Source organism: Sminthopsis crassicaudata, chromosome 4 (assembly GCF_048593235.1).
Source record: "Sminthopsis crassicaudata isolate SCR6 chromosome 4, ASM4859323v1, whole genome shotgun sequence".
Classification (NCBI taxonomy): Eukaryota; Metazoa; Chordata; class Mammalia; order Dasyuromorphia; family Dasyuridae; genus Sminthopsis; species Sminthopsis crassicaudata.
This window is the reverse complement of record NC_133620.1, coordinates 58,986,491-59,012,138: the sequence shown is the minus strand read 5'-3', so window position 1 is coordinate 59,012,138 and position 25,648 is coordinate 58,986,491. Positions and strand designations below refer to the sequence as shown.

At 33.0% G+C, this 25,648-nt stretch overlaps 1 protein-coding gene across 2 annotated transcripts in view; it reads right to left on the bottom strand.

Moving 5' to 3' along the window:
- MROH9 (maestro heat like repeat family member 9) overlaps nt 1-23,315 on the bottom strand; it is a 74,583-nt gene extending 51,268 nt beyond the window's left edge. The window contains exons 1-8 of one of the 2 annotated variants that reach the window (XR_012489001.1): nt 23,213-23,301; nt 17,673-17,747; nt 17,139-17,185; nt 9,205-9,284; nt 7,243-7,378; nt 6,085-6,171; nt 3,605-3,709; nt 1,668-1,803 (exon numbers count right to left, since the gene is read on the bottom strand). Coding sequence is in view for 1 of the 2 variants with exons in the window: in XM_074308336.1 (XP_074164437.1) it covers nt 1,668-1,803; nt 3,605-3,709; nt 6,085-6,171; nt 7,243-7,378; nt 9,205-9,284; nt 17,139-17,185; nt 17,673-17,747; nt 23,213-23,225 (679 nt within the window). In the remaining variant the exon portion in view is untranslated. Of the gene's footprint in view, nt 1-1,667; nt 1,804-3,604; nt 3,710-6,084; nt 6,172-7,242; nt 7,379-9,204; nt 9,285-17,138; nt 17,186-17,672; nt 17,748-23,212 lie in introns of both variants that reach the window. The other variant, XM_074308336.1, reaches the window with a different exon arrangement.
- Between the last annotated feature and the right edge of the window lie 2,333 nt (nt 23,316-25,648).

Below are 25,648 nucleotides of genomic sequence, written 5' to 3'. Positions count from 1 at the left end.
TAAAACATGAAAAGTATAGCACTCTTCAAAATCTATAAAAAAATAAGAGAGGTTAGTTAGATAAGGCGGGATATAGAAGAATGAGTAGATTTATAGCAGTGAGACAAGGTGTATAGATTAATTGACAAGGGATAAAGGATTAAGTGGGGTCTAGAAGGGTGTTATGGCAGAGGGAAAAGGTTAATATAGATATATGATATATAGATTAACGAAGAAGGGATAAGAGGGGAATGGGTGGCATAAGATTAGGAAGGGTATAGAAGAGTGTTGAGATTAATGAGAGTGGGATGAGTTATGTAAATTAATGGGAATTGAATAAAGAGGAAAGGAAAAGTTAGGAGGAGAAGAGAGGGATCCATGGGTAGAGGAAAATTAAGTAATAGAAAGACAAATTAAAGAGTAGAATTAAAGTTGAAGGATTATCAGGGCTTAAGAAATAAAAGATATATACAAATATTATAAGAATCAAGAATAGAATTTGTTAGGAAAAAATAGGTCTAGTAATCGATCTCAAGAAAAAGTGAAACAAAGATTTGATCAAGAAAGAAATATATATTATATGCCAACCATCTTAGTATTTTAGTTGCATATTTGTCTATGCATATAAATGCATATGTGTATTTTTATAAATATATATTTTTGTGTGTATGTGTCTGTGCTTAAATGTAGTCTGCTTGGGAAAGATGGGAGGGATGAAGAAAAAAAGAATAAAATAAAAAGTGCAAATCAAAAAACAAAGGAAAAATCTATACAAAAAGAAAGAAAAAATGGATAATTATGAATATAATCTCTTCTATTTTTATACATGTTTTCTTAACATGGAAATTTATTATTATATATTTTGAATCCTCCTTGATATTCTGCTGGGCACATGGCAATGTTTTGTTTTGTTTTGTTTTTGTTTTTCTATTTTGTTCTTTTTTCTTTATTTAGTTATTTTTAAAAAATAAAAATATGGGGAAAATCTGGCATTCTCTATGGAGCTTTGCATTCTTTCAAATTCTAGTAAGCTTTAGTATTTTAGGCAAAGACAAGTTCCAGTGACTATGGTGGAGAAGTGAATCATTAGCAATAGAGAAAGAGTGGCAAAAATGAATGGGGCTTCTATCTTTATACCTTTTCTTTAATATATCCATCCATATACACATATGTGTATATGTGTCTATGTGCAATCTATCCATCTATCAATCTTTTGCTTTAAACTTGTCATTTCTAAATGTATCCCATCTTTCTTCTCCCCTTTATCACTTTTCATAGTGTACCTAGGGCATGAAAATGTGAGAGGAACTAGGGGAAAGAAAATATATTCACAATTGATCTATAGGAACATGAAATGAACCCTGGGACCCCAGAAAATGCCTAATAATACCTGGATTGGGAAAAGTAAAAAGTGTTCCCTTGTCTAGTCTCACAACTCCTCCAAAGTTACTTAAATACAGGGTTTTATAGACTGGAGATTCAATTGGAAGATGATCATCTTCAAGACTTTAGAAAAATGGAAAACAAAGTCCAGTGTTCAGGTCATGTGAATGAGTAAAACAATGAATTAAAAGTGTGAGTCTTAGGTCAAGGAAAACTATCAGAGAAACCCAGATATAGAAGTTATACTGGCAGATGTCAGTAGACTCCCTCATACCAGAAGTCTTTGATGACTGAAATATCCTTACCATTCTGGTATTTTACAATGCTGAGAAGGTAATACAGTGCCAAAGAAGCCTGGATAACAATTTGGATCTCTTGATAATTGCATAAGATGGCCAGTTCTGCTGCCAGCTGACCTATACATGGAGCATCAATACTTGTCTAAGAAAAAAAGAAAGGACAGAGACACAAAGAGAGAATTTATTTTAATATGGTCTCTATAACATGGGATATCTCAGAGGGCACAGACATCAACATTAGATGATGTCCATAATGATTTAATTTTATTATGAATTATTAATTTGATTAACCTATCAGAAATATTACAAACTAATTTTGTACTGGGGGGCAGGTGGCAATATTAGCATCAGGTAATGGGATTCATCGGGGTTATTGATGATAAGGAGCAGGAAGTACTCTGGAACATAATGAAGTTTCAAATCTGCTGAAAGAGGAGGAGGCACTGCAGAATGAGGCTCATTTGAGCAGAGCATTAGGACGAAGCAGAAGAGGAAGCATACTCAGCAGCTGCTTCTGTCAGTATTATGGACTGAAGCATCCAGAGAAGTAAGTGTCCTGGGAAGGTGATGTTGGTGAGATCTAAACTTTCTGCTATGACACTAAGCCCCAGGCATCCTGCCTAGTTATAGGTTTAAGTTCAATACCATTAGGTCTAGTTTATAGAAGTAGTCTTAATGTTCTCATTTTCATGTATAGCAAACTTCAGGTTATACCAGAGGTCCTTAGACAGATATCTTTATAACCTCTTGGAATAATCTGACTCCTGTACATGATTAATACGACCCACTAAAAAATTTATGATGTTACTTCACTTTACTCATTTTCTATTCCAGCTCTGGAATAGATTAAATTAAAACCATTTCAGATTAGAGTAGAAAATTTTAATTAGAAGAAAGAGTAAAAGGAAATAATGTCAAGAATTTTTCAAAAGGGATTTTTAGCTATAGATTGGCCAGAATGGCTTCTGAGTTTCCTTCCAATGCTGTGAAAAATAGAAAGATCTCAGAGGTTTATCTAGTTGTGGATAAAGCTCCAATTACATGCTACAATCATGGTCCTTTTAAAGAAGGCTAGAGAGAAGACATGTACACATATACAACTTCCCAACTTAAAATCACTTGACATTCTGATTCTGTGCTTATAAATAGTCAGTCTATATACATTACCGGTACATGATCTTTTTCTAGGGTTGCCAAACAGGAATTGATTCCTTGGGCTACTTTCTTTTCTGAAGGCAAGGGCTCAAAATGAAATGTTTCAAGCTTCAGTTAGATATTCTACTTCATCACATAAAGAATTATCATAGAAGCAATGATATCCATGAAGGTTACTATATTAGAATAGCCAGCTCCACTTAATCATATACAATTTACAATATAAGAGGAAAACATTAAGAAAATGCTTTTGTGAGAATCTATTTCATCATGAATAATAGTGGCTCCCAGCACTGACTCTTTCACAAATCTCTTTAAGCAATGGCAAAAATGTGTCATGAACCCTCACGGTACTTCAATATCCTATTCATAATATTTATTTGGTTAAGGCATCAAAAGCCATTTTTAGTGCAAGCCATTTGGACCATCATTCAAATGGGAACCACTAATTAAAAACATTGTTTCCAAAGAAAAATATGTTCTAAATTCCAAATAGCCCTCTTTATAAAGAGATTGTTTAACATTAACCATGGCGTGGAAAGCTAGAACAGATAAGGCCAATCATCATCCATTCTAGTAATAGCAGTGTGGAAGACACATATACTACTGAGGCAATTACTGTTTATTCAGGGAGGTGTCCAAACAAACTACCAATACCAGCAATACTCTTGGGCATGGCTTTATGTCCATTGAGAAATTAGGCAGGAGGATTGACGTAAAAGAGAGGGCAAACATTGCAGAAATATAATCTACAGACTTAAATAGTGAAGGAACCTCTTTTGACTTACACATCCCTTAATTTTTCTGGATGAATACTTTAAGACTCGGCTTATGATGTTCATGACCCGTTCCTGCAAGTATTTGGTGTCTTTATTCATCCATATGATCATTTCCTGTTGGAAATGCAAGGCAAGTAAAAGAATGAACATTGGATAATGAATTGGAAGTTGCATAAACTCTGAATTCTATCCTCTTTGGATAACTTGAGCAAATCCCTTCACTTTTGTAATCCTCTGTATCATTATCAGAAAAATGAGAAAAACTAATTTAGAGTTCTAGTGTTGGATCATGACTCTAAACTTCAGAGACTACCTAGTTCAAACTGCCACTCCCATCCCTTGTGATTTTACAGCTGAAGAAACTAATGTCCAAGGAAATTGAATGATAATAACATATTATTTATCAATATTACATCATAAATAATAAATAATGACAATAGTAATACATTGTGTTTAGTCTGACTTTTTAAATTTTTAAATTCTTTTCAAATTTAAATACATAAAGACAAAAAAGGAAATTTCCACATTCATGGCATGATATAAAAAGAGGACTCATTACAAAAACATGTATTTACATTTAAGTTTACTTTTTTTGAAAAACTAAGTCCTCCAAATAATTTTCAAAGCTACTCTGCTTTCTATGCTGTTTTCTAAATTTTCTTTTTAATTGAATAGTTTTCCCTCCCTTCACACCCTGATCTAGAGATGGCTAACATTAGAGTATATATATATATATATATATTTATTTATTTATTTATTTATGTTTATGTATTGTATATCTATAGTATGCATGTATGTATGTATGTGTGTATGTATGTATATATATGCACACACCATACTATACATCTAATTATCAGTTCTCTGACAACAGATAGCATCTTTTTTCATAGGTTCATTGTAGTTAATTTGAATATGTAAAATTGTATATCTCATAATGGTCACTATTTCTTGTTTATTCATAAATTGCCTATAAGTTTAATAGGTAATATGTTCCATGTTCTTTTTAATTCTCCTATGATATCTTCCTTTGTATCTAGGTCAAGTATCCATTTTTACCTTATCTTGTTACATGGTGTAAGATGACCAATTGTCTACGACCAATTTCTGCCAGAATGATTTCCAGCTTTTCCAACAATTTTTGCCAAATAATTAATTTTTATCCCTACATTTCAGACTTGCAAAACACAAGGTTATTAAAATAATTTACAGGGTTATTGTTTGTCTACTCTGTTCACAGATCTACCTTTCTGTTTCTTAGCTAACACCAGATAGTTTTAATAATAACTACCTTATATATAGTTTAATATCTGGTTCTGCCAAACTTCATTCCTTTATAATTTTTCACTATTTCCTTTGATATTTTTGACATTTTGTTCTTTCAAATGAATTCTATTTTTTTTTCTAACTCAGAAAAATAACTTCGTGACAATGGAAATCTTGGTTTCACTTCTGATCTTATTAGGAAGGCTTCTAGCTCATACCCATATACAAATAATGCTTGCTGTTTTTAAGTAAATATTTCTTATCAACTTAAGAAAAACGCCATTTATTTATTTATACTTTTAAGTGTTTTAATACAAATGGATATTGTACTTTATTAAAAGTTTTTTATACATGTTAATATATTATATGATTTTGTCACTTTTATCATTGATATAATCATTTATGTTAATAGTTTTCTACAGGTTAAATCAATCTTATATTCCTGGTATAAATTCTACTTGGTCACAATATAGAATCATTGTAATGTATTATTTCAGTGTTCTAGCTAGTATTTTATTCAAGATTTTTTGCATGTATTTTCACTACTAAAATTGATCCATAGTCTGTTTGTTTTTTTCTCAAGGGACTTACATTTAAATGATGATATGATAAAGTGCCCTTATAAGGGGATAATGCATTATAGGGATTAGAAAATACTGCAGACTAAATTATGGCATATCCTTACTTCTACTCCTCAAAACAGATTTGTATACACATACATTAAAAGAGTGTATATCAGTTCCAGTGTCAAAAATCAATAATGGGGCTGTTATTCTATTTGAAAGATCGGTGACATTAATTTTTGCTTTTTATTGTTTCCATTTATCTTTCTATAGGGATAGGAACTGTATCTATCATTTTCTTGCTATTTTATAGGAAATTACTAGGTGGAGAAGCACCTTTTCCCAATACAGGTCACTACCCTCTCTGCAAAAGTCACCAAAAGCTCTGAGAGACTTAGTAACTAGAATAGCATCTAGGATTTGTCAGAGATGGAGCATGAAATGAAGGCTCATTTTCTATGTATATAGAAGAGGCTAAATCTTTTTTCCCCATTCATTTCTTGATATTATGGGAGATATCAGAAAGTTAAAAAGAAAAGGGAGAGGAGGACAACAACAAATGCATATTTGCATTCCTGGACATATGACTGGAGTTTAACCTTCCAATTTCTGTTCAAGAGCTAAATAGAAACCGCCATTCTTAGGGTTGCCTAAATTAATTACCCTTAAGAGCTGTAGCTTGTAGAGGTCTTTTGATATCAAGATCAGAAGTGTGTCCTCAAAAGTAGTTAAAATAGTTTGGTACAGTTGCTGAGAAAAAACAAACAGAATTATGAGTCAGCCTTAGGCAAAATCACCCCATGAATGAATTTATATTCCTCACAGTTTGGGCAGGACTGGGATGCAGGGATGGCATTGCCTTCAAGTAGATGAATGTAAGAGCCAAGATTTGGGAATGGAAATAAGTATTTATATAGTACCTGATATTTGTTAGAACTGTCCTGAATGCTTTTTGCAAACATTATCTTATTTCATCCTCACAACACCCCCTGCATATTAGGTACTATTATTCCCATTTTATACATGAGGAAATTGAGACAAAGGGTCACTTATCCAGGGTCACATGGCTAGTAAATATCTAAGGTCAGACCTGAACTCAGTTGTCCAAGCCCAATACTCTTTCTACTGCACTACCTGCCTGCCTTAATATATGGTTATAATGTTAACGTGATTATTATTTGATGTACAATATATGATTTGAGGCAGTGAGGTAGCTCCATGCTGTGTAGAGTACTGGACCTGGAGTCAGGAAGATTCATCTTCCTGAGTTCGTGTGGCCCCATAGACTTACTAGATGTGTGACATAAATGTTTGCCTCAAGTTTCCTCTGAGAGCCAGAGAAGGAATGGCTAACTATTCTAATATCTTACCTCAAATGGGGTCACAAAGAGATGGATGCAACTGAAAAAAAATGGCTAAACAATGTTGAGAAGAACATTCTCAAAATTTTGCATCCTGCTCTGTACCCTTGCCATGTAGAAAACACTAACAGACCCATCTTCCTCCTTATGGAAGAGGACTCAGGGCAGTATATTTGGTAATCATGAATCCTTGACTAAGCCACATCTGTAAATAGAGGCCAGATGTCTTACTAGCTCCAAGAAAAAAGTGGACACCAAAATAATGGTTTTTGGCAAGGGAACTAGATATGGTGAAAGGAATGAAGGACCTTTATGGTTTCTGGGCTTTGAAGTTAGAAGGGATCATCCAAACACAGCCTCCCTCTCCCCCAAACTCCATCTTTAATAAGGAATACAAAATTAAGCTATTTTTGCAAAGTCACTTAGTTTGTGGATACAAATGGATAGCATAAAATGATACCTCAATGTCATCTGTGCCATCTGAACTTTTTTGCCTGTTTTTTAGTGTTTCTAAATCAGGCATGGAGAACACATTTCTAAAACATTCCTCAATTTTCTTCACTTGTGTATCAAATTGCTCTAAGGGATCCACATAGCTGGGAAGAGAAATGGAACATTTGGTCATTTTTAATCTGTTAATATGAGCGTTTGGGACTCAGGACAAACTTATTTATTAGATAAGGTTGTGACCTGAAGTAGCAGCTTCTTTGAATGGTGAGAAAAGGGGGTAACTTCTGTTCAGTGAGATCATTTGCCAATATCTAATCAACCATTTAAAAAGTACTTACCATGTGTAACACAAAAATTTTGATTTAATATAGATCATCTTAATTAGAAATACTCTATGAAACTATTCTTTGTGATCTCTGATGGAGGGCAAAATGAAGCTGGCACATTGCTTGAGCTCAGATGTTCTGAAGTACAGGAGGACTAAAGATTAGAAATACTCTATGAAACTATTCTTTGTGATCTCTGATGGAGGGCAAAATGAAGCTGGCACATTGCTTGAGCTCAGATGTTCTGAAGTACAGGAGGACTAAAGACTATCGATAGTTTTTACTAAGTCTTGCACTGTTAGTGTGAACTCCAGGGAGCAGAGGGTTACCAGGCTTTCTAAAAAGGGGTTAGCTGGCCCAGGTCAATCCAGAGCCAGTTAAGGTACTCATGCCAGAAAAAAAAATCTAAGCTATACCTAAAAGAAGCCAGATTAGAGTAATGTAGAAATGATTTTTTTAAATATTAAAATAAATACAATTTATTTTTAAATTGTAGTTCATGGGTCCTAGATCCAACAGTTGAAGGGATCTCAAAGGCCATGTAATCCAAACTTTCTTACTTCAGTTACAAATCTCTTCCCTCACATTCCTGAGAAAGAGTACTTTACTCTAGCCTTTGCTTGAAAATCTCCCATTTTAGGGAACCCATTACCTCTTGAAGTAGCCCATTTTTTGCCCAATTCTAATTGCTGTTGAGTTCTTCCCTACATTTAACTAAAATCTGCCTCCCTATAGCTTCCACCATTTGGATATTAGTTATTATTTTTAATACCAAGCTGAATTAATATACTTATCTTTCACATGACACAGCCCTTTAAATATTTGAATACAAACTATATCCCAACTAAATAATTTTTCTTCCTTAAATATTTCAAATTTCCTAACTTTCTCCAAATAGTCCTGAATCTTCTTAGTATGATAATTCCCTTTCTCTGTAGTTACTCTGCTTTTTCAATCTCCAGTGTGGTGCAAAAAGTTAAATACAATATTCCAAATGTGCAATGACCACAGAAGAGTATTGTAAGAGACCATGTGAAACTTCAATACTTTCCATAATGCAAAATAATGTCACATCATTTATTTTTGTTGCCATCTCATATGGTTGACGTATACTGTAGTTTTCAGCTAACAAAAGATCATAGAGTTGGGTTTTTTTTTAATAAATCCAATCATGACTCTCTTTTCACCCCCCAACATAAAGAGATGCATGTGTACATGTGTGATTAACCTTTCTTTATCTCAAAGGTGGGATATTATGTTTCTTCTTATTAAATATGAGGATCAGGATCAAGAGTTTGCTGGTACTGCTTGAACCAGACAATTGTTCTATTTCCAGAGTGCACATTTATACCTTAGAAATAGGAAAACTTCTAATTAGAGATTGATTTATTGTTTTGTGAATTGCCCAGACTTAAGAAAGTCATGGAAAAATGTTAGATTTGCAGAACAAACTTAAATGTTGCGTATATATTTTTGAGGAGTTGGTTGTTAAACATTTGTGAGCATGTCCCTGATCTGCATTCTTTTCCCTCTCTTTCTTCTCCTTCAGTCACTTGAACTATAGTAGCTAATAAGTCATCAGTATGTTTGAGAGTCCAGAGAAGAAAAATTTTTTTTATACTTGATATGAAATGAAAAGTCATCACCTGGAATTTATTGCCAAGATTATAGTCTGCTGACTCAGCAGTTTGCAGAAAATATTCCATATGTCTGAATTCTCGTTTTCCTGCAAGTTGCAGAGGAAAGTCAAATTAAATAACAACACTGACTATCACACACAAAAAATTATTTTTCTTTTCTTTGAGACTATTGAGAGAGCCTCCTTACCTGTAGATTGGCTAAAGAAAAGTCACCTAACTTCTTTGAGGTATAGTTTGCTATGTAAAATGGGAATCATGATAGTGTTTGTAGTGTGTATATCTATGGGTTACTGTAGAGCTCATATGAGTTAATAGGTGTAAAACACCTTGTAGTTATATAAATCTCAATTATTATTGTTGTTGTTAAAATACTTAATGCCTACAATGATATAATTTTAATGTTTGAAAGACAATTTCTTCAGAACAACCTTGGGAGATTGGTAGTACAATGCTATATAGGTAGTCCTGATATAATGGATGTCATCAAGGACTGAGTTCAAATCCCGTCTCTGATGTTTAATATCTACGTGATTCTGGGCAATCCCTTTACCTCTTGCAGTGTCAATAAAACTTATACAGCCATAATTGTAATACAGTCTACCATTACAAGGTTGTTGGGAGGCTGATATAAGAGGCAAACTTTTTAATTCCTTGTAAGGATCAGGATCACAAAACAAGGAAGAATCTATAGCTGAGATTTGAATCTAGGTTTTCTTGATTCTATAAAAGGAAACTTGAATATAAAGAAAAGTAAAAGTCCAGCCTGGTTGGTAAATACTTTCCAGCTAAAAATTCCTGGGTGGCATAATAAGTATTTATTAAAACCACTGGGATCTTAGATGCTAGAAGATCCAAAAATAAAATTGATATGTCATCTCTTAAGAAATTTGAAATCTTTGTTGAGGAAGCAAGATCCATACATACCAATGCTCTTCAGTGAATAATCAAGTGCTAAATTGCATGATTTTTATACTATGTGTCATAAGAAAGATGGGAGGTCTGTTGCTTTCAATTAATTCTGACACAATAGATTCAAAAAGAGAGTTAGAAGAAAAATGGGGAAAGGAAAGAGAAACTATGCAAGAGAGTAACAACATCCTGAAATGTGAATTGGAAAAAACAAAGAATTTCCAGGAAGTTCAGGAAAACAGATTTTGTGAATTGGAAAAGGTTAAAAAAATCCCTGGAAATTAGGATTTGTGAATTGTAAAAGATAAAGAATTCCCAAGAAAGTAGGATTTGTGAATTGGAAAATAACTCACTAAAAAAAAAAAAAAAAAAAAAAAAAAAAAAGAAAGAAAAAAAATTGTGAAATGGAAAAAAAAATCCATAGAGCAAAACAACTCATTTAAAAACTCAATTGGACATATGCAAAAAGAAGTAAAAAAAAAAAAAAAAAAAAGCTAATGAAGAAAACAACTCATTAAAAATCAAAACTGAACAAATAGAAATTAATGATTCGTTGAGACACCAAGAATCAGTCAAGCAAAATCAAAAAAATGAAAAATTGGAGAAAAAGCATCAAATATCTACTTGGAAAATCAACACACCTAGAAAATAGATCTAGGAGAGATAAGCTGAGGATTATTGGACTTCCCAAAAATTATGATGAAAAAAAGAGCCTAGATACTATTTTATAGGAAATAATCAAAGAGAACTGCCCAGAGGTAATAGAACCAGACGGTAAAATAGACATTGAAAAAATTCATCAAACACCTTCTGAAAAAGACCCTAAAAAAAAAAAAAATCCACTGAATATTGTGGCCAAACTTCAGACTATCAGACTAAGGAAAAAATATTACTAGCAGCCAGGAAAAAAAAATTCAAATACTGAGGTGCCACAATAAGGGTCACTCAAGATCTGGCTGCAACCATATTAAAGGATTAAAGGGCCTGGAAGCTGATATTCTGAACTTGGAATGCAGCCAAGAATAAACTACTAAGTTGAGCATTTTCTTCCATGGAAGAAGATGGATATTTAATGAAACAGATGAATTCCATTTGTTTCTAAGGGGAAAAAAAAAAGAAAAAAAAAACCAGTTCTAAACAAAAAATTTGATCTCCAACCATAGGACTCAACAGAAGCAGAAAAAGGTAAAAGGAACTCTTGAGAAGTGTATTTCTGTTTTGGATATACATTAAGATCACATGTATAATTTGATTTTACTGATATAACATAAAAAAGGGAAGTAGAAATGGAAAGGGGATAGTATGTCAGAAAACAGGAAAAGGGGAGATAAAAAGAAGGAAACTACATTCCAGGAAGAGGCAAAGAAAACTTATCATATCTGAGGGAATTTAGAGAGGGGGAATTGTGTGAATCGTACTCTCGTCAGAATTAGCTCAAAGAGAAAATAATTGACATACCAGTTTTTCAGAGAATTCTCTCTAACTTTATTAAAAAGGGGGAGAGGAAAAGGGAAAAGTAAAAGAGTAATTAGGGAAGGGTACAAAAAAGGGGAAGGGATTTAAAGGGAGAGGGGAGGGATACTAAAAAGGGAGGGCTGTGTGATGCAAGTGGGGCCCATAAGTTTAATACTGGGGAAGGGGTTCAGGGGAGGAAAGGGAAAAAAAAGCATAATCTGGGAAATGGCAGGAAATACAGAATTAGTAATTTTAACTGTAAATGTGAATGGGATGAACTTTCCCATTAAGTGGAGGCAGATAGCAGACTGGTTGAAAAGTCAGAACCCTAAAATATATGGTTTACAGGAAACACATTTAAGGCAGGGAGATACATACAGAGTAAAGTAAAAGACTGGAGAATAATCTATTATGCTTCAGGTAAGTGAAAAAAAGCAGGGGTAGCCATTCTTATCTCAGATCAAGCAAAAGCAAGAATTGATCTAATCAAACGAGATAAGGAAGGAAACTATATCCTGCTAAAGGGTAGCATAGACAATGAAGCAATATCAATACTAAATATATATGCACCAAGTGGCATAGCATCTAACTTCCTAAAGGGGAAGTTAAGAGAGTTGCAAGAAGAAATAGACAGCAAAGCTATAATCTCAACCTTGTACTCTCAGAATTAGATAAATCAAACCACAAAACAAATAAGAAATTAAAGAGAGAAATAGAATATTAGAAAAATTAGGTATGATAGATCTTTGGAGAAAACTAAATGGTGACAGAAAGGAGTATACTTTCTTCTTAGCAGTTCATGGAACCCATACAAAAATTGACCATATATTAGGACATAAAGATCTCAAAATTAAATGCAGGAAGGCAGAAATAGCAAATGCTTTCTTTTCAGATCGTGATGCAATAAAAACTACATTCAACAAAAAGTTAGGAGTAAATAGACCAAAAAGTAATTGGAAACTAAATAATCTCATCTCAAAGAATGATTGGGTGAAACAGCAAGTTATAGACACAATTAATAATTTCATTCAAGATAATGATAATGATGAGACATCATACCAAAATTTGTGGGATGCAGCTAAAGCAGTAATAAGGGGACATTTTATATTTTTAGAGGCTTACCTGAATAAAATAGAGAAAGAGAAGATCAATGAATTGGGCTTACAACTTAAAAAGCTAGAAAAAGACCAAATTAAAAACCCCAATCAAATACTAAATTTGAAATTCTAAAATTAAAAGGAGAAATCAATAATATTGAAAGTAAAAAACTATTGAACTAATCAATGAAACTAAGAGTTGGTTTTATGAAAAAAGCAATAAAATAGATAAGCTTTTGGTAAATCTGATTAGAAAAAGGAGAGAGGAGAATCAAATTGTTAGTCTTAAAAATGAAAAGGGGGAACATTCCACCAATGTAGAGGAAAATTAGATAAATAATAAGTAGTTACTTTAATAATAAATTTGATAACCTAAGTAAAATGGATGACTACCTTCAAAAATATAGGCTTTCCAGATTAACAGAAGAGGAAGTAAATTCCTTAAATAGTCCCATTTCAGAAAAAGAAATAGAACAAGCTATCAATCAACTCCCTAAGAAAAAATCTCCAGGACCAGATGGATTTACATGCTAATTCTACCAAACATTCAAAGAACAATTAGCCCCAATGCTATATAAACTATTTGAAAAGATAGGGAATGAAGGAGTCCTACCAAATTCCTTTTATAACACAGACATGGTACTGATACTCAAACCAGGCAGGTTGAATATTGATGCTAAAATCTTAAATAAGATATTAGCAAAAAGACTACAGAGAATCATCCCCAGGATAATACACCATGATCAAGTAGGATTTATACTAAAAATGCAGGAAAACTATCAGTATAATTGGCCATATTAATAACCAAATTAACAAAAACCATATGATTATCTCAATAGATGCAGAAAAACATTTGATAAAATCTAACATCCATTCCTATTAAAAACACTTGAGAGATTAGGAATAAATGGACTTTTCCTTAAAATAATCAGTAGCATCTATTTAAAACCATTAGTAAATATCCTATGTAATGGGGATAAATCATAACCATTCCCAATAAGATCAGGCGTGAAACAAGGCTGCCCACTATCAACATTACTATTCAATATTGTATTAGAAATGCTAGCTTTGGCAATAAGAGTTGAGAAACAGATTAAAGGAATTAGAGTGGGTAATGAGGAAACCAAATTGTCACTTTTTGATGATGATATGATGGTATACTTAGAAAACCCCAAATACTCTACTAAAATGGTATTAGAAATAATCCACACCTTTATCAAAGTTGCAGGATACAAAATAAACTCACATAAATCATCAGCATTCTTATATATCACTAACAAAATCTAACACTTAATAGTTATAAAGAGAAATTCCATTTAAAGTAACTACTGATAGCATAAAATATTTAGGAATCTATCTGCCAAGGGAAAATCAGAAGCTATAAGAGTAAAACTACAAAATACTTTCCACACAAATTAAGTCTGATCTCACCAATTGGAAAAAATATTAAATGCTCTTGGATAGGGCGAGCAAATACAATAAAGATGACAATACTACCTAAACTAATCTATTTATTTAGCACTATACTACAATCAGACTCCCAAAAACCTATTTTAATGACCTAGAAAAAATAACAACAAAGTTCATATGGGAAAAAAAAAAGGTCAAGAATTTCAAGGGAATTAATGAAAAAAAAAATCAAATGAAGGTGTACTAGATCTAAAATTATATTATAAAGAAGCGGTTACCAAAACCATTTGGTATTGACTACGAAATAGATTAGTTGATCAGTGAAATAGGTTAGGTTCAAAGGACAAAATAATCAATAACTTTAATCATCTAGTGTTTGACAAACCCAAGGACCCCAGCTTTTGTGATAAGAACTCAATGTTTGATAAAAATTGCTGGGAAAATTGGAAATTAATAGAGAAACTAGGCATTGACCCACACTTAACACTGTCCACCAAAATCAGGTCAAAATGTGTTCATGAACTATGTGGATGCCCATCAATTGGAGAATGGCTAAATAAATTTTGGTATATGAATATTATGGAATATTATTGTTCTTTAAGAAATGACCAACAGGATGATTTCAGAAAGGCCTGGAGAGACTTACATGAACTGATGCTGAGTGAAATGAACAGGACCAGCAGATCATTGTATACTTCAACAACAATACTATATGATGATCAATTCTGATGGGTGTGGCCATCTTCAATAATGAGATGAACCAAATCAATTCCAATAGAGCAGTAATGAACTGAACCAGCTACACCCAGCAAAAGAACTCTGGGAGATGACTATGAACCACTACATAGAATTCCCAATCCCTCTATTTTTATCCACCTGCTTTTTTTAATTTCCTTCACAGGTTAATTGTACACTATCTCAAAGTCCTATTCTTTTTGCACAGCAAAATAACTGTTTGGACAAGTATACACATATTGTACTTAATTTATACTTTAACATATTTAACATGTATTGGTCAACCTGCCATCTTGGGGAAGGAGGTGAAAATTGGAACAAAATGTTTGGCAATTGTCAATGCTGTAAAATTACCCATGCATATATCTGGGTAAATAAAAACTATAATTAAATTTTTAAAAAAAGAAAAGAAATATGCTAGTATGCTCAACAACAATAAAAAGAAAGTTCAGAAGAGGGATGGATAGATAAATAGGTAGGAAAGATAAGTTTGGTAAATAAGGATTTTGAGCTGTCCATGATACTTTCAGTTAGAAATTTCCAATAGGCAGGTGAGATTGAGGGTTTGGAGATGAGAGAGATTAAAGGTGTTATCTACAGAGATAATAAGTGAAGCCAGGGGAGTTGTTAAGGTCACCAAGAGAAAGAATATAGACCTTAGAGACATATTTGTAATTAGTTAGGAGGATATTATATGGGTGATGATCTACCAAGGTGATATGTTGGAAGCCGCAATCTCTAAGCTGATTGCCAAAGCCCAGCACTGAGATCAAATGTGCACAGTACTCATGCAGTAACAACATTTCCTTCTATGATTCTCATTAGTGGACTACTATTTTCTCTATTATTTATAATTGGCTTGATTACAGCACTAAACATTATCTAAAAAATAAATCTGGTTACAAGGGGAATTTGGGCAAGTTAACTAGAAATGATTCCACATGCATATTTCTGTCCTAATAAAACTAATCTCTCACCAAGACAAAAGATAAAGGAGAGAACATCATGGAAAGCATTGTCATTATGGGAGAGAATCCAAAGGTCTAGGAAATAATGGTGTTTACCTATTTAGACTCAGAAAAGATCAGTATATTTAGGAACCAAAAGATGGTTAAAGTATAACTAGGAATTGCCCTAAATGCCTATGTACATGGTTTCAAGTCAGAAGAATCAAACAATTGATAGAATTGACAAAGAAGACATAAATAAACTAACATTTAATCTTGTATAAAATTTACTTTTCATTATTGGCTTTGTGTAATGTAATCATAATTAACACTTAACCATAAAAAAACTTACTCAAATATTAAATGTCAAATGTAGTAACATATAAAGGTCAATAAGTCAGTCACATGTCTGAAGACTATGTTGACCTAAAGAAAAGTATTATGATCATGATATAGTATAAAATAAAGCCACCAGTTCCTCACGCAAACTACCCCATGACTCCTATCTTCCCTTGACGCCAACCCTATTCCTTCTGCTAAAACCCCTGGACCTCCTGCAGAGGCTGGACCCCTGCATTCATAGAGAAAAATATATCTGACAGGTAGAAGTCAGAGAATATCACAACAACTGAGGCTCATCAGGTCACCCAGAGATACAAAAATAGTAAGAGTGTGAGACAAGATTTAAACTCAGATCATCCTGTCTCCAAGTCCAGTACTCTCTTTATTTGCCACCCATCTGCTTCTATAACAGCATAGTTTTAAAGTTATTATGGTGACCTCACTGTAGGCCTGTGATAGCTGGGCAGTATTAGTATACCAGCACCATATCAGGAAACTGAATCACTTCCATTTGAATTATCTTAGGAAGATTCTGAAGATCAGCTTGTTAAAAACATAGAACCATGTCCCTCCTTGGTATTTCCCTTTGGACAAGTACAGAGACCTCACAAAGAAGAGTTGATTACATGAGGGTATGGGCAGCATCATAGGAACACTTAGAATTCAGTGGCTCAAGGACTTCTAGTTGTGAAGACAGAGAAGCAATCTTTCCCCTAGCTGAGAAAATATGCAGATGCCCAGACCTACATTTCTCAGAATTTTTGTAATGCCTCTTCAACCTCTCTACTCCCCCCCTTTTATCCATAATATGCCATTATCACAAGTTAAGAGGGAATATGGATTTCCCTCAAAGTTCCTGATTAGCCACAAGATGGTTACAAGTAGGAATAAAGGCTGTCTAGACTGGGAAGGATTAAATCTAATGACTTAACTCTTTTCTAGTTCTTGGCTTGGATAGGCAGAATGGAAGCAGACTGCTATCTCTTCCACTTTATGTTTTTCAAACAGTTCTTGATAATGCACTACTCCACAAAACCATACTTACCACACGATGCCATTTCATGCAAGTCTGCAAGTCCTGGAGTTGGCTAACTAAGGAGAAAAAAGAAAATTTAGTCATAATGGGAAGAGTCTAGATCATTGAGAATAATAAAATATCACAAAGTTAGAGCATTTTTTTCCTTTGGAATCATGCTTTTTTATTACATGAATCATATTAAGCCTTTTAAAGTTGTCTTTTTTAATTATTTTTTTAATTTTCAAAACATATGCATAGATAATTTTCAATATTCACTCTTGCAAAACTTTGTATTCCAAATTTTTTCCCCTATTCTCCCCATCCCTCCCACAGGTGGCAAGTGACCCAATAAATGTTAAACATGTACAATTCTTCTATACATATTTCCAGGTCAAAAATCAGATGAAAAAGAAAATAAATGAGAAATAAGCCAAAATGCAAGTAAACAACAACAAAAGGAGTGAGAATATTATGTTGTAATCACACTCAGTCCCCACAGTCCTCTCTCTGGGTGCAGATGGCTCTCTCCATCACAAGACTATTGGAACTGGCATGAATCACCTCGTTGTTGAAAAGAGCCACATCCGTCGTAAGTGAGCATTGCACGAGTTTGCTCTATGCTAAGTTCTTCTGATTCTATAGAATAAAAAAAATTTAAAAGCTCTGTTAAATTCTCTGCATTATTACTACCTCTCCTCTCCCCCACAAAAAGTAATGTTTGTTGGAAAAATAAAAGCATCCCTTCAAGGAAAAGTAGTTTGTTTTTAATCCAATTTTCTGATGATAGCACCTTTCATTGGGAGATCTGGGTAAAATATTTCTGTCTTAAAGGTTTGTTTATAATGTAGGTATCGTCTAATATGGTTAGCCTCCAAAATTCTATTTAGGAAAAAAGTGGATTTTTCTCTTCTTTGAATTAGAAAACACTTTCTTTCTGATTGCAGTGGAGAGTAGGAAAGGTTTTTGCACTATTTCAGATTTTCCAACATGATTAGAATATTCTTTTGTCTTCTGACAAATATTGAAGAAAAAAAAAAGCAAGGGAAAACTAGGGAAATTAGAATGGTAAATACATCTTTTCTTTGATTAGCTATGAGGAGCCATAGACAGACACTATTACAGTCTATTTCTTACTCAACTCCCATATTTGACATTTCAGTCTCCATAATCTCTCCATTCATATAGTCACTACCCAAGTTCAAGTCATTATCATTTCTCCCCTCAACTATTGAAATGATTGGTTAATTATTATTCTTCCTTCAAGTCTCTCCCAACTCTATACCATCATCTGTAAAAATATCAACATTATTTTTTTAAAACAAAGTTTATCCTTACCTCCTCATTAAACTCTACTTTACTTTCTATTACTTCTAGAATTAAAAATAAACTCTTTTTGACATGTAAAGCCCTTCAAAACCTGACCTCAATCTACTCTTTGGGTCTTTTTCTCATATCTTTTGCTAATCAGTCTAACTGGATTTCTTATTCTTCCTCATGTAGAAAGATCACTTCATTTCTCATCTTCAAGACTTTGTATTAGCTGATCCCTATGCCTGGTATGAAATCTTTCATCACTTCTACTTCCTGAATACCCTATTTACCTTTGAGAATCAATTCAAACAGTACCTTTGCAAAAGGCCTTCATATTGAAATCATCTTGAATCCAATTCATATATATATATACATGTATCTAAACATATATGTGTGTATAGGTGCATATATATATATACATATATCTAAAACATATATGTGTGTAGGTGTATATATATATATATGTATCTAAACATATATGTGTGTATAGGTGTATATATATACATGTATCTAAACATATATGTGTGTATAGGTATATATATATGTATCTAAACATATATGTGTGTATAGGTGTGTATATATATATATATGTATCTAAACATATATGTGTGTATAGGTGTATATATATGCATATATATATATATATGTATATATGTTCACATTTCTCCTTGGAAAGAAGGTAAACTCATTGGAAACAAGTACTGTTTCATGGTTATCTTTTGTGTCCTCAGCACAAAATGTGCAATAAATGCTTACTAATTAATTAACTAGGAAGAAGAATTCACTGTCAAATGAAGGAATCTACTTAGAAGACTATTATTTCATCATAAGCTTATGTGAAAATTCAAAATGCCCAGGAAGAACTTTTCAAAGGTAAGAGAAAGAAAGCAGGAAATAAACATTTATTAAGTTTCTACTGTGCCAGACACTGTGCTAAGTACTTTACAAATATTACATTTAATCCCCACAACAACCCTGAGAAATAGGTGATATTATCCCCATTTTACTGGAAAAGTAAAGAATGGAAAGAGAAAAGAATAAAATCCCCATTTTATATTTAAGGAAACTGAGGTAAGCAAAGGTTGTGACTTTCCCCATTATCATACAAGTGAACAGTGGCTAAGCTAGATTTGAACTGTGGTCTTTCTGATTCTTAAATTGTTGCTTTATATACTGCTCCACCTGACTTCATGAAAAAAATAAACCGAGTGAAACAATGGAATATTCTATAAAGGCTTCTGAATTCAATTAGGTTGAAATGTGATCTTTGGTTAAGGAGCTATGATAAAGGTAAGGAATTATACCAGTCTTTTTGTTTTTAAAGGTTTGATATTACTTTTAAAATTTTATATTAGACAACACTTTTATAAAGTTCAGGCACATTTTAAACATAACAAACTTCCTTTTAGTAGTTTAATGAAGTATCCACTTTTTGTGGGATAAAAGATTCATGGTTCATCTCAGATGAACCATGAAAAACCTAGCCCTCTGTTAACTGAGAGATTATTCCCTCTTGTTTTTGTTTTTGTTTTTGTTTTTGTTTTCACTTATTTCAGTCAGTCTGACTCTTTGTGACCCCACTGGGGTTTTCTTGGCAAAGACACGGGAGTGCTTTGCCATTTTACAGCTCATTTTACAGATGAGAAAACTGAGGCAAACAGGATTAGGTAACTTTCCAATTTATTTCCAATAAATGTTAAAGTATTAAATTGATGTCAACCATTGTCTGTGGTGGTATATAGAATAAGACTGGTGTCCTAGGATGAAAAATATTTCAGCTAGAGTTAGGAAGTCCTGAGTTTAAATCCAGTCTGTGCAAATCACTTAATACTAATCTGCCTCAGATTTTTCATCCATAAAATGTAGATAATAATGGCAGCAACCCCTATAGTTGTTGTAAGGATCAAATGAGATAATTGCAACATGCTTAGCAAACCTAAAATGCTAGTAGGTATTAATAGTACTTTTAAAATTCTTCATTCAAAATTAGTGATTAATTTTTTAAAAAATGAACTTGTCATTTGGGAAAGATAACACTAGGTGGCACTAATCACAACTAGATGACAGTGGCTTTTCACTGCCACATGGTCCATATGATATTTTATATATGTGCTATAATTTATAAATCTAATTTATTTCACTAAGCTGAAATGTGAGTATATTTTTCCATCTTTTTTTTTCTCATAAAGGCACTTATTTTTCTCCAAATATCCTGGTGAAATACAAATAGGAAATTCTACAGATCTCATAGTGTAGGTATTTATATAGTAACCTGCCTGTATGTATATAGTTTTTTTTTTTTAAGAAGCAAATAGCTACATACTACATAAATACCTATGCTATCAGTTCTCAAAAATAACAACTCATCCTGATTTGAATGAGACCAGATGTCTACTTCTCCCTAATCTTACCTTTCCCCCTTATTTATTAAGAAATTAAAATAAGCAAGTCTCCAACCAGGAACTTCTAATTTTCCAAGAATTACAAGCATTAGAGGCAGCTTCTCAGACTCCCTCCCAAACCCCAATAGGTAGACTCTAAGAACCCCTAGGCAGAACTATATTTAGTTACCTTAGATTTCCTGTGGTGGAGCCCACTATCTTGTCTCAGAAAGAACTCAACTATTAGGTCAAATAACAGTGGAAGGACCTTTGGTTCTTGTGGACTTTCTGAGTGGAAGTAGGAACTAATGATAATTCATTCCTGCTGTTGCTTACAGTTGCTTTCCTTCCTTCATCCCACTACTAAGTTTCTATATTTTTTTTGTCCTATTTCTTGATCCCATCGACTATATAATCTTGTATGAAGACAATTGTATGACATCATTTCCAACTCCTGCATATCTTTCTATGGAGTTAGTGATTGTCTTTAGGATCCATTGATTTGTTATTTTTATCCTATACCAAAAACCCATATGTTAGCTTTATGCATGATTGAATTATAACTGCACTATAAAGTATTAAGATAACAATGTTAGATAGTAGGATAGATAATTCCTTGGTGAAAAAAAAAATTGCCTGTATATATATATATATATATATATATATTTTATTTTCAAATAAACAAATTCGTATATACTATATAAACAAATACCTACAATATGATTCCTAGACCTTTCCAGCAGGTTCACCTTAAACTTTGGGTTTGTTTAACACCATTCTGGCTACCAATTTTCTGTATTACATCTCAAAACCCAAGAAAAGAATTCATTTGGTGGTGAGAGAAGAATAAAAGAGAGACGGGAAGTATTTGCTAGGAGATCAGGACTTCCATACCTGAAACTAAAAACTAAAGATATATACCACACCTAAGAGCATTGTCTTTTGAAAAAACTCTTTTATACAAATATATTAACTTCAAAAGTTACAATCACAAACATAAAAGCTTCCTCTCCTAACATATGAGATTTATAATCCCTCAGCATTGCCAAAGTGAATTTACATTAGTTAGAAACTTAAGAATCTAACCTAGCCCTCAGCCCAGCTATCAAAGGGAAGCATTAGATAGACAATTCAATATAGCAAGTATGTTTAATGTCAGCTATGGCATAGCTATGACATTTTCTGTACTAGCCACCAGGAAAATAGTGCAATACCTGCCTTCAAGGAAACTTATCCACTAATGAGCAAAGTAAGGAGAGGAGAAGAATATGTATATAAATAATTATGATGTAAGGGAAAATGTTAAAGATAGAAAGGAGAGGTTCAAGAATAAAATGTTGTGAGAAAATTTAGGATTAGGAAATCAATTCAGTCAATGAAGAGGTGATTAGGAATGAGAAAGTATAAAAGAAAGGAAGACTTTGTTTTGAGGGAATAACCAGAAAAGCAAGACTTAGTTTTCTGCATATACAGAATATAGGAATAGAGTAAAATGTAAATATTTTTCCAGCTTTGTAACTTTTTTGTTCCCTTTTTTTGAACCTTTATGTTTTTCTGTAATGGTTAGTTGTAAAACACCTAAAAGTAGGTTGTGATATATTAAGGGAAAAGAAACTAAGGTGTGCCTTCTCTTCTTAAGACTGAAATGAAAGCCAAGGTTCAAGAGGAGAGATAGAAATAAGAAGCCAGATGGGGATACCAATGAGCCATGCCCTGGGACATGGTGGGAGAAAAGGTTGGGGTATCAGGTTATAGTTTGTGATGCTATTAACGGATTTGGGTGATTTACTATAATGGAATATTTTGGGCAGCTGAAGGTTAGTGGGTAGGCATTGGACACACTGAAGGGAAGAGAACAAGAACAGTAACAAGAACTGTGACAAGACAAGAACTATGAGGGTTTCCAAATGAATTTAAGCTATTCTACAGTTTCAACAAGTGTCCTGCTGATTGTTAAACCCAATAATTGTCCTGGGTCCACTGTGAGGCAGATTGCTGTGTTTTCATTCCCTGTGGCATAATGGATTTATCATCAGAAGGTGATGAGTTCATTATCATCTTCCAATAATCCTGGGTGACCTTGAGAAGCCAATTTCTTTAGATTTTGGTTTCCACATCCATAAAGGAGGGACAGATAGCATTTCTTATTGTTGTCAACATAGCTACAATTCTTATTATAATACATTTCATGTACTAAATATTCAATAGATTTTTGTTCAGTTAAATTAACTAGATAGTCTACAGATTCACCTATAGGCTTTTATCTTACAGCATGACTCCTTCCAAAAACCTTTTTTTATGTGGGGACAAAAGACAAAGTAAAGAAATCAGTGAAGAAAAAGAAAAGGGCCATTGGTATTTAGGAGAAGAGATTACAATGTTTGATAGAGTAGGAAAGATGTCACTTACTTTTTTCATCCATGGCTAGGGCAATGGAGAAAGGATCAATTCAATATCTTTTCCTTGCAACAGACCTCTCTGAACGTTGAATCAATCAAAACAACATCCCCAAGGCTGTTATCAGTTATCATGGCAACCAGCTGACCCAATGATTCCGTTCTAAAAGGTCTGTAACTGACTTCCCATAACACTGATTTACCTGGATGATCTAGGTGGTCTGAGGCTCAGCTGTCATCAATACCTTCAGGAAAAGGAGATATTGGTTCTTGCACCTTTCAGTCAATCTTTAGCACAGAAAGTTATGTTCAGAGTTTCAACATAATTGTTGTTGATTAGGAAGTTTTTAAATTTTGTCCTTGCTTTGAAATCTTTGTACAAAGGAAGATAATAGACAACAAAACAAAGAAAAAAAATACAATCCTTATCCTTAGCATTCCAATAACTTGTTTGTGTTTATACTTAGCAATACACTAAATAGTTTGTATGATATAGTTAAAAGGCAAAGAGAAAAGATTATTTTTCCCCTTTTTTTCCTTTGTCCATGAAGTTGCTCTTTTTGTTTTGTTTTGTTTGTTTTGTTTTATTTTTTGCTTTTGTTGCTTGTTTCATTTTGTTTAATTTTTTTTTTTTTTTTTTTTTTTTTGCGGGGGCAGGACTGTTTGATATATGTCTGAAATATGTTGTCTTTAATAATAAACCAGAATTTTTAACTGAATTTTTTTTAAAAAGGAAAGGATTTTATGGATAACTATGTAATTATATACATACACATATATATATATATATATATATATATATATATATATATATATATATATATATATATATATATATATGCCTTATTAGGGCAGGGTCACATTTAGGGGTGATTCTAACCCAGAATCCTATATTCTAACTTTTGTTTTTCTTTCAAATCTACAAAAGCATCTCCTCAAATCCAACACAGCAAAGTTTAAGTAGAAGCTCAATATGTGATCCATAATTTTTTTTAATATATAGAATTGGTTCTCTCTGTTCCTTCAGAGGACAGGTCAAATCTTTTCCCCATCGCCCACCCCAAACAACAGATACAATAATGGTTATATCTGGATGTTCCTTAACAGAAAGGAAATGATGCTCTTATTTCCCCAAGTGCTTCACAACATATCAGCAAAGCAAGAATAAATATTCTCTCCATTTTACAGATGAAGATTAATCTGAAAATAAGTCATGTGAAGTGATTTCATTTGAGAAAAATCCAAATTATCTCATTTTTGTCAAGATACAACGTTTTATGCTAGAAAAGACTAATCAGATTTTAGCTTTCCTTTCACTGCCATACAAAGTCACTAGATGTCACTAGAAATAAACTTTCCAACTAGATTCTGAAATCAACACCAGTACTTTTAAAACCTGGAAAAAAGGTTACAGAAACAAACAAAAAAAATCCCATATAGTGGGATCCACTATGGTACAAACATAAAGTGTGGTTCCAGATCAAAATTACTGAAACTCTGTTGTATCTCAAGAGAGAATTGTTATGTAGCTTTTTTGACCAAAGCATGATATAAATGTCAGTTATGACATTCTCATTTTTCTCTTCTCATTTGATAGAGTTCAGATAAAAACAGACCTATCACAAATAACTATCTTGCTACTATTAGCAAATTTGAGAGAAAATAATCCTAGTTCTGGAGTCAAAGAAACTAAGTTTAGATTTTGCTTTTGATTCTGATGACCTGTGAGGACTTGGACAAGTCAAAAAAGTCTCTACTTTTAAAATGTGATAAGGTTATTATTCTTTTGAGTTTAATCTCACTGGAATATTCCACAAATGGAATTTTTTTTGTGATTTTTTCCAAAGTGTCAGGATTTGGTTCTTGTCAGGTGGCTCATTGGAAACATCTTTGGGATAATTCTCTAGTAGCAGACAAGATATTCTGGATGATATACACTTTACTTGTTGAAGAGTGAGCATCTAAAGAAAAAAAAGCATTATTAATCACTATCTGCCAGAAATTGTGCTTAATGCTGGGGACACAAATATAAGCAAGGAGCTTACATTTAATGGAAGAAAATGCATAAAGGACAAGTAGAAAGTGGGAATAGATGTGACAGGGATCTGATATGGATATGGCTGAGAAGCGCCTTGAAAGTCTTATTCCTACCCAGAAAGACAAGGTAAAAGCTTATCTATTAGAGCCAGGGAGTTCCAGGAGTAGTTCTAGATTACATTAAATAAGAGTGATAACTTTAAATTCATCCAAGTTACTTTCAATGGACATTAATTCTACTAAAGGACCTCTTTCTATGTTCTCTTTTCTTTCTTTGGCTCAAAGACAGGAGACCTGAGTGAGGATATTTAATTTGGGTTAAAATGAAATAATTCTGTTGTCATAGGATAATATATTTTAAGAAAGAAGTGATCATCAAAACCAGGTCCCTAATTTTGTTGGTGAGGAAACA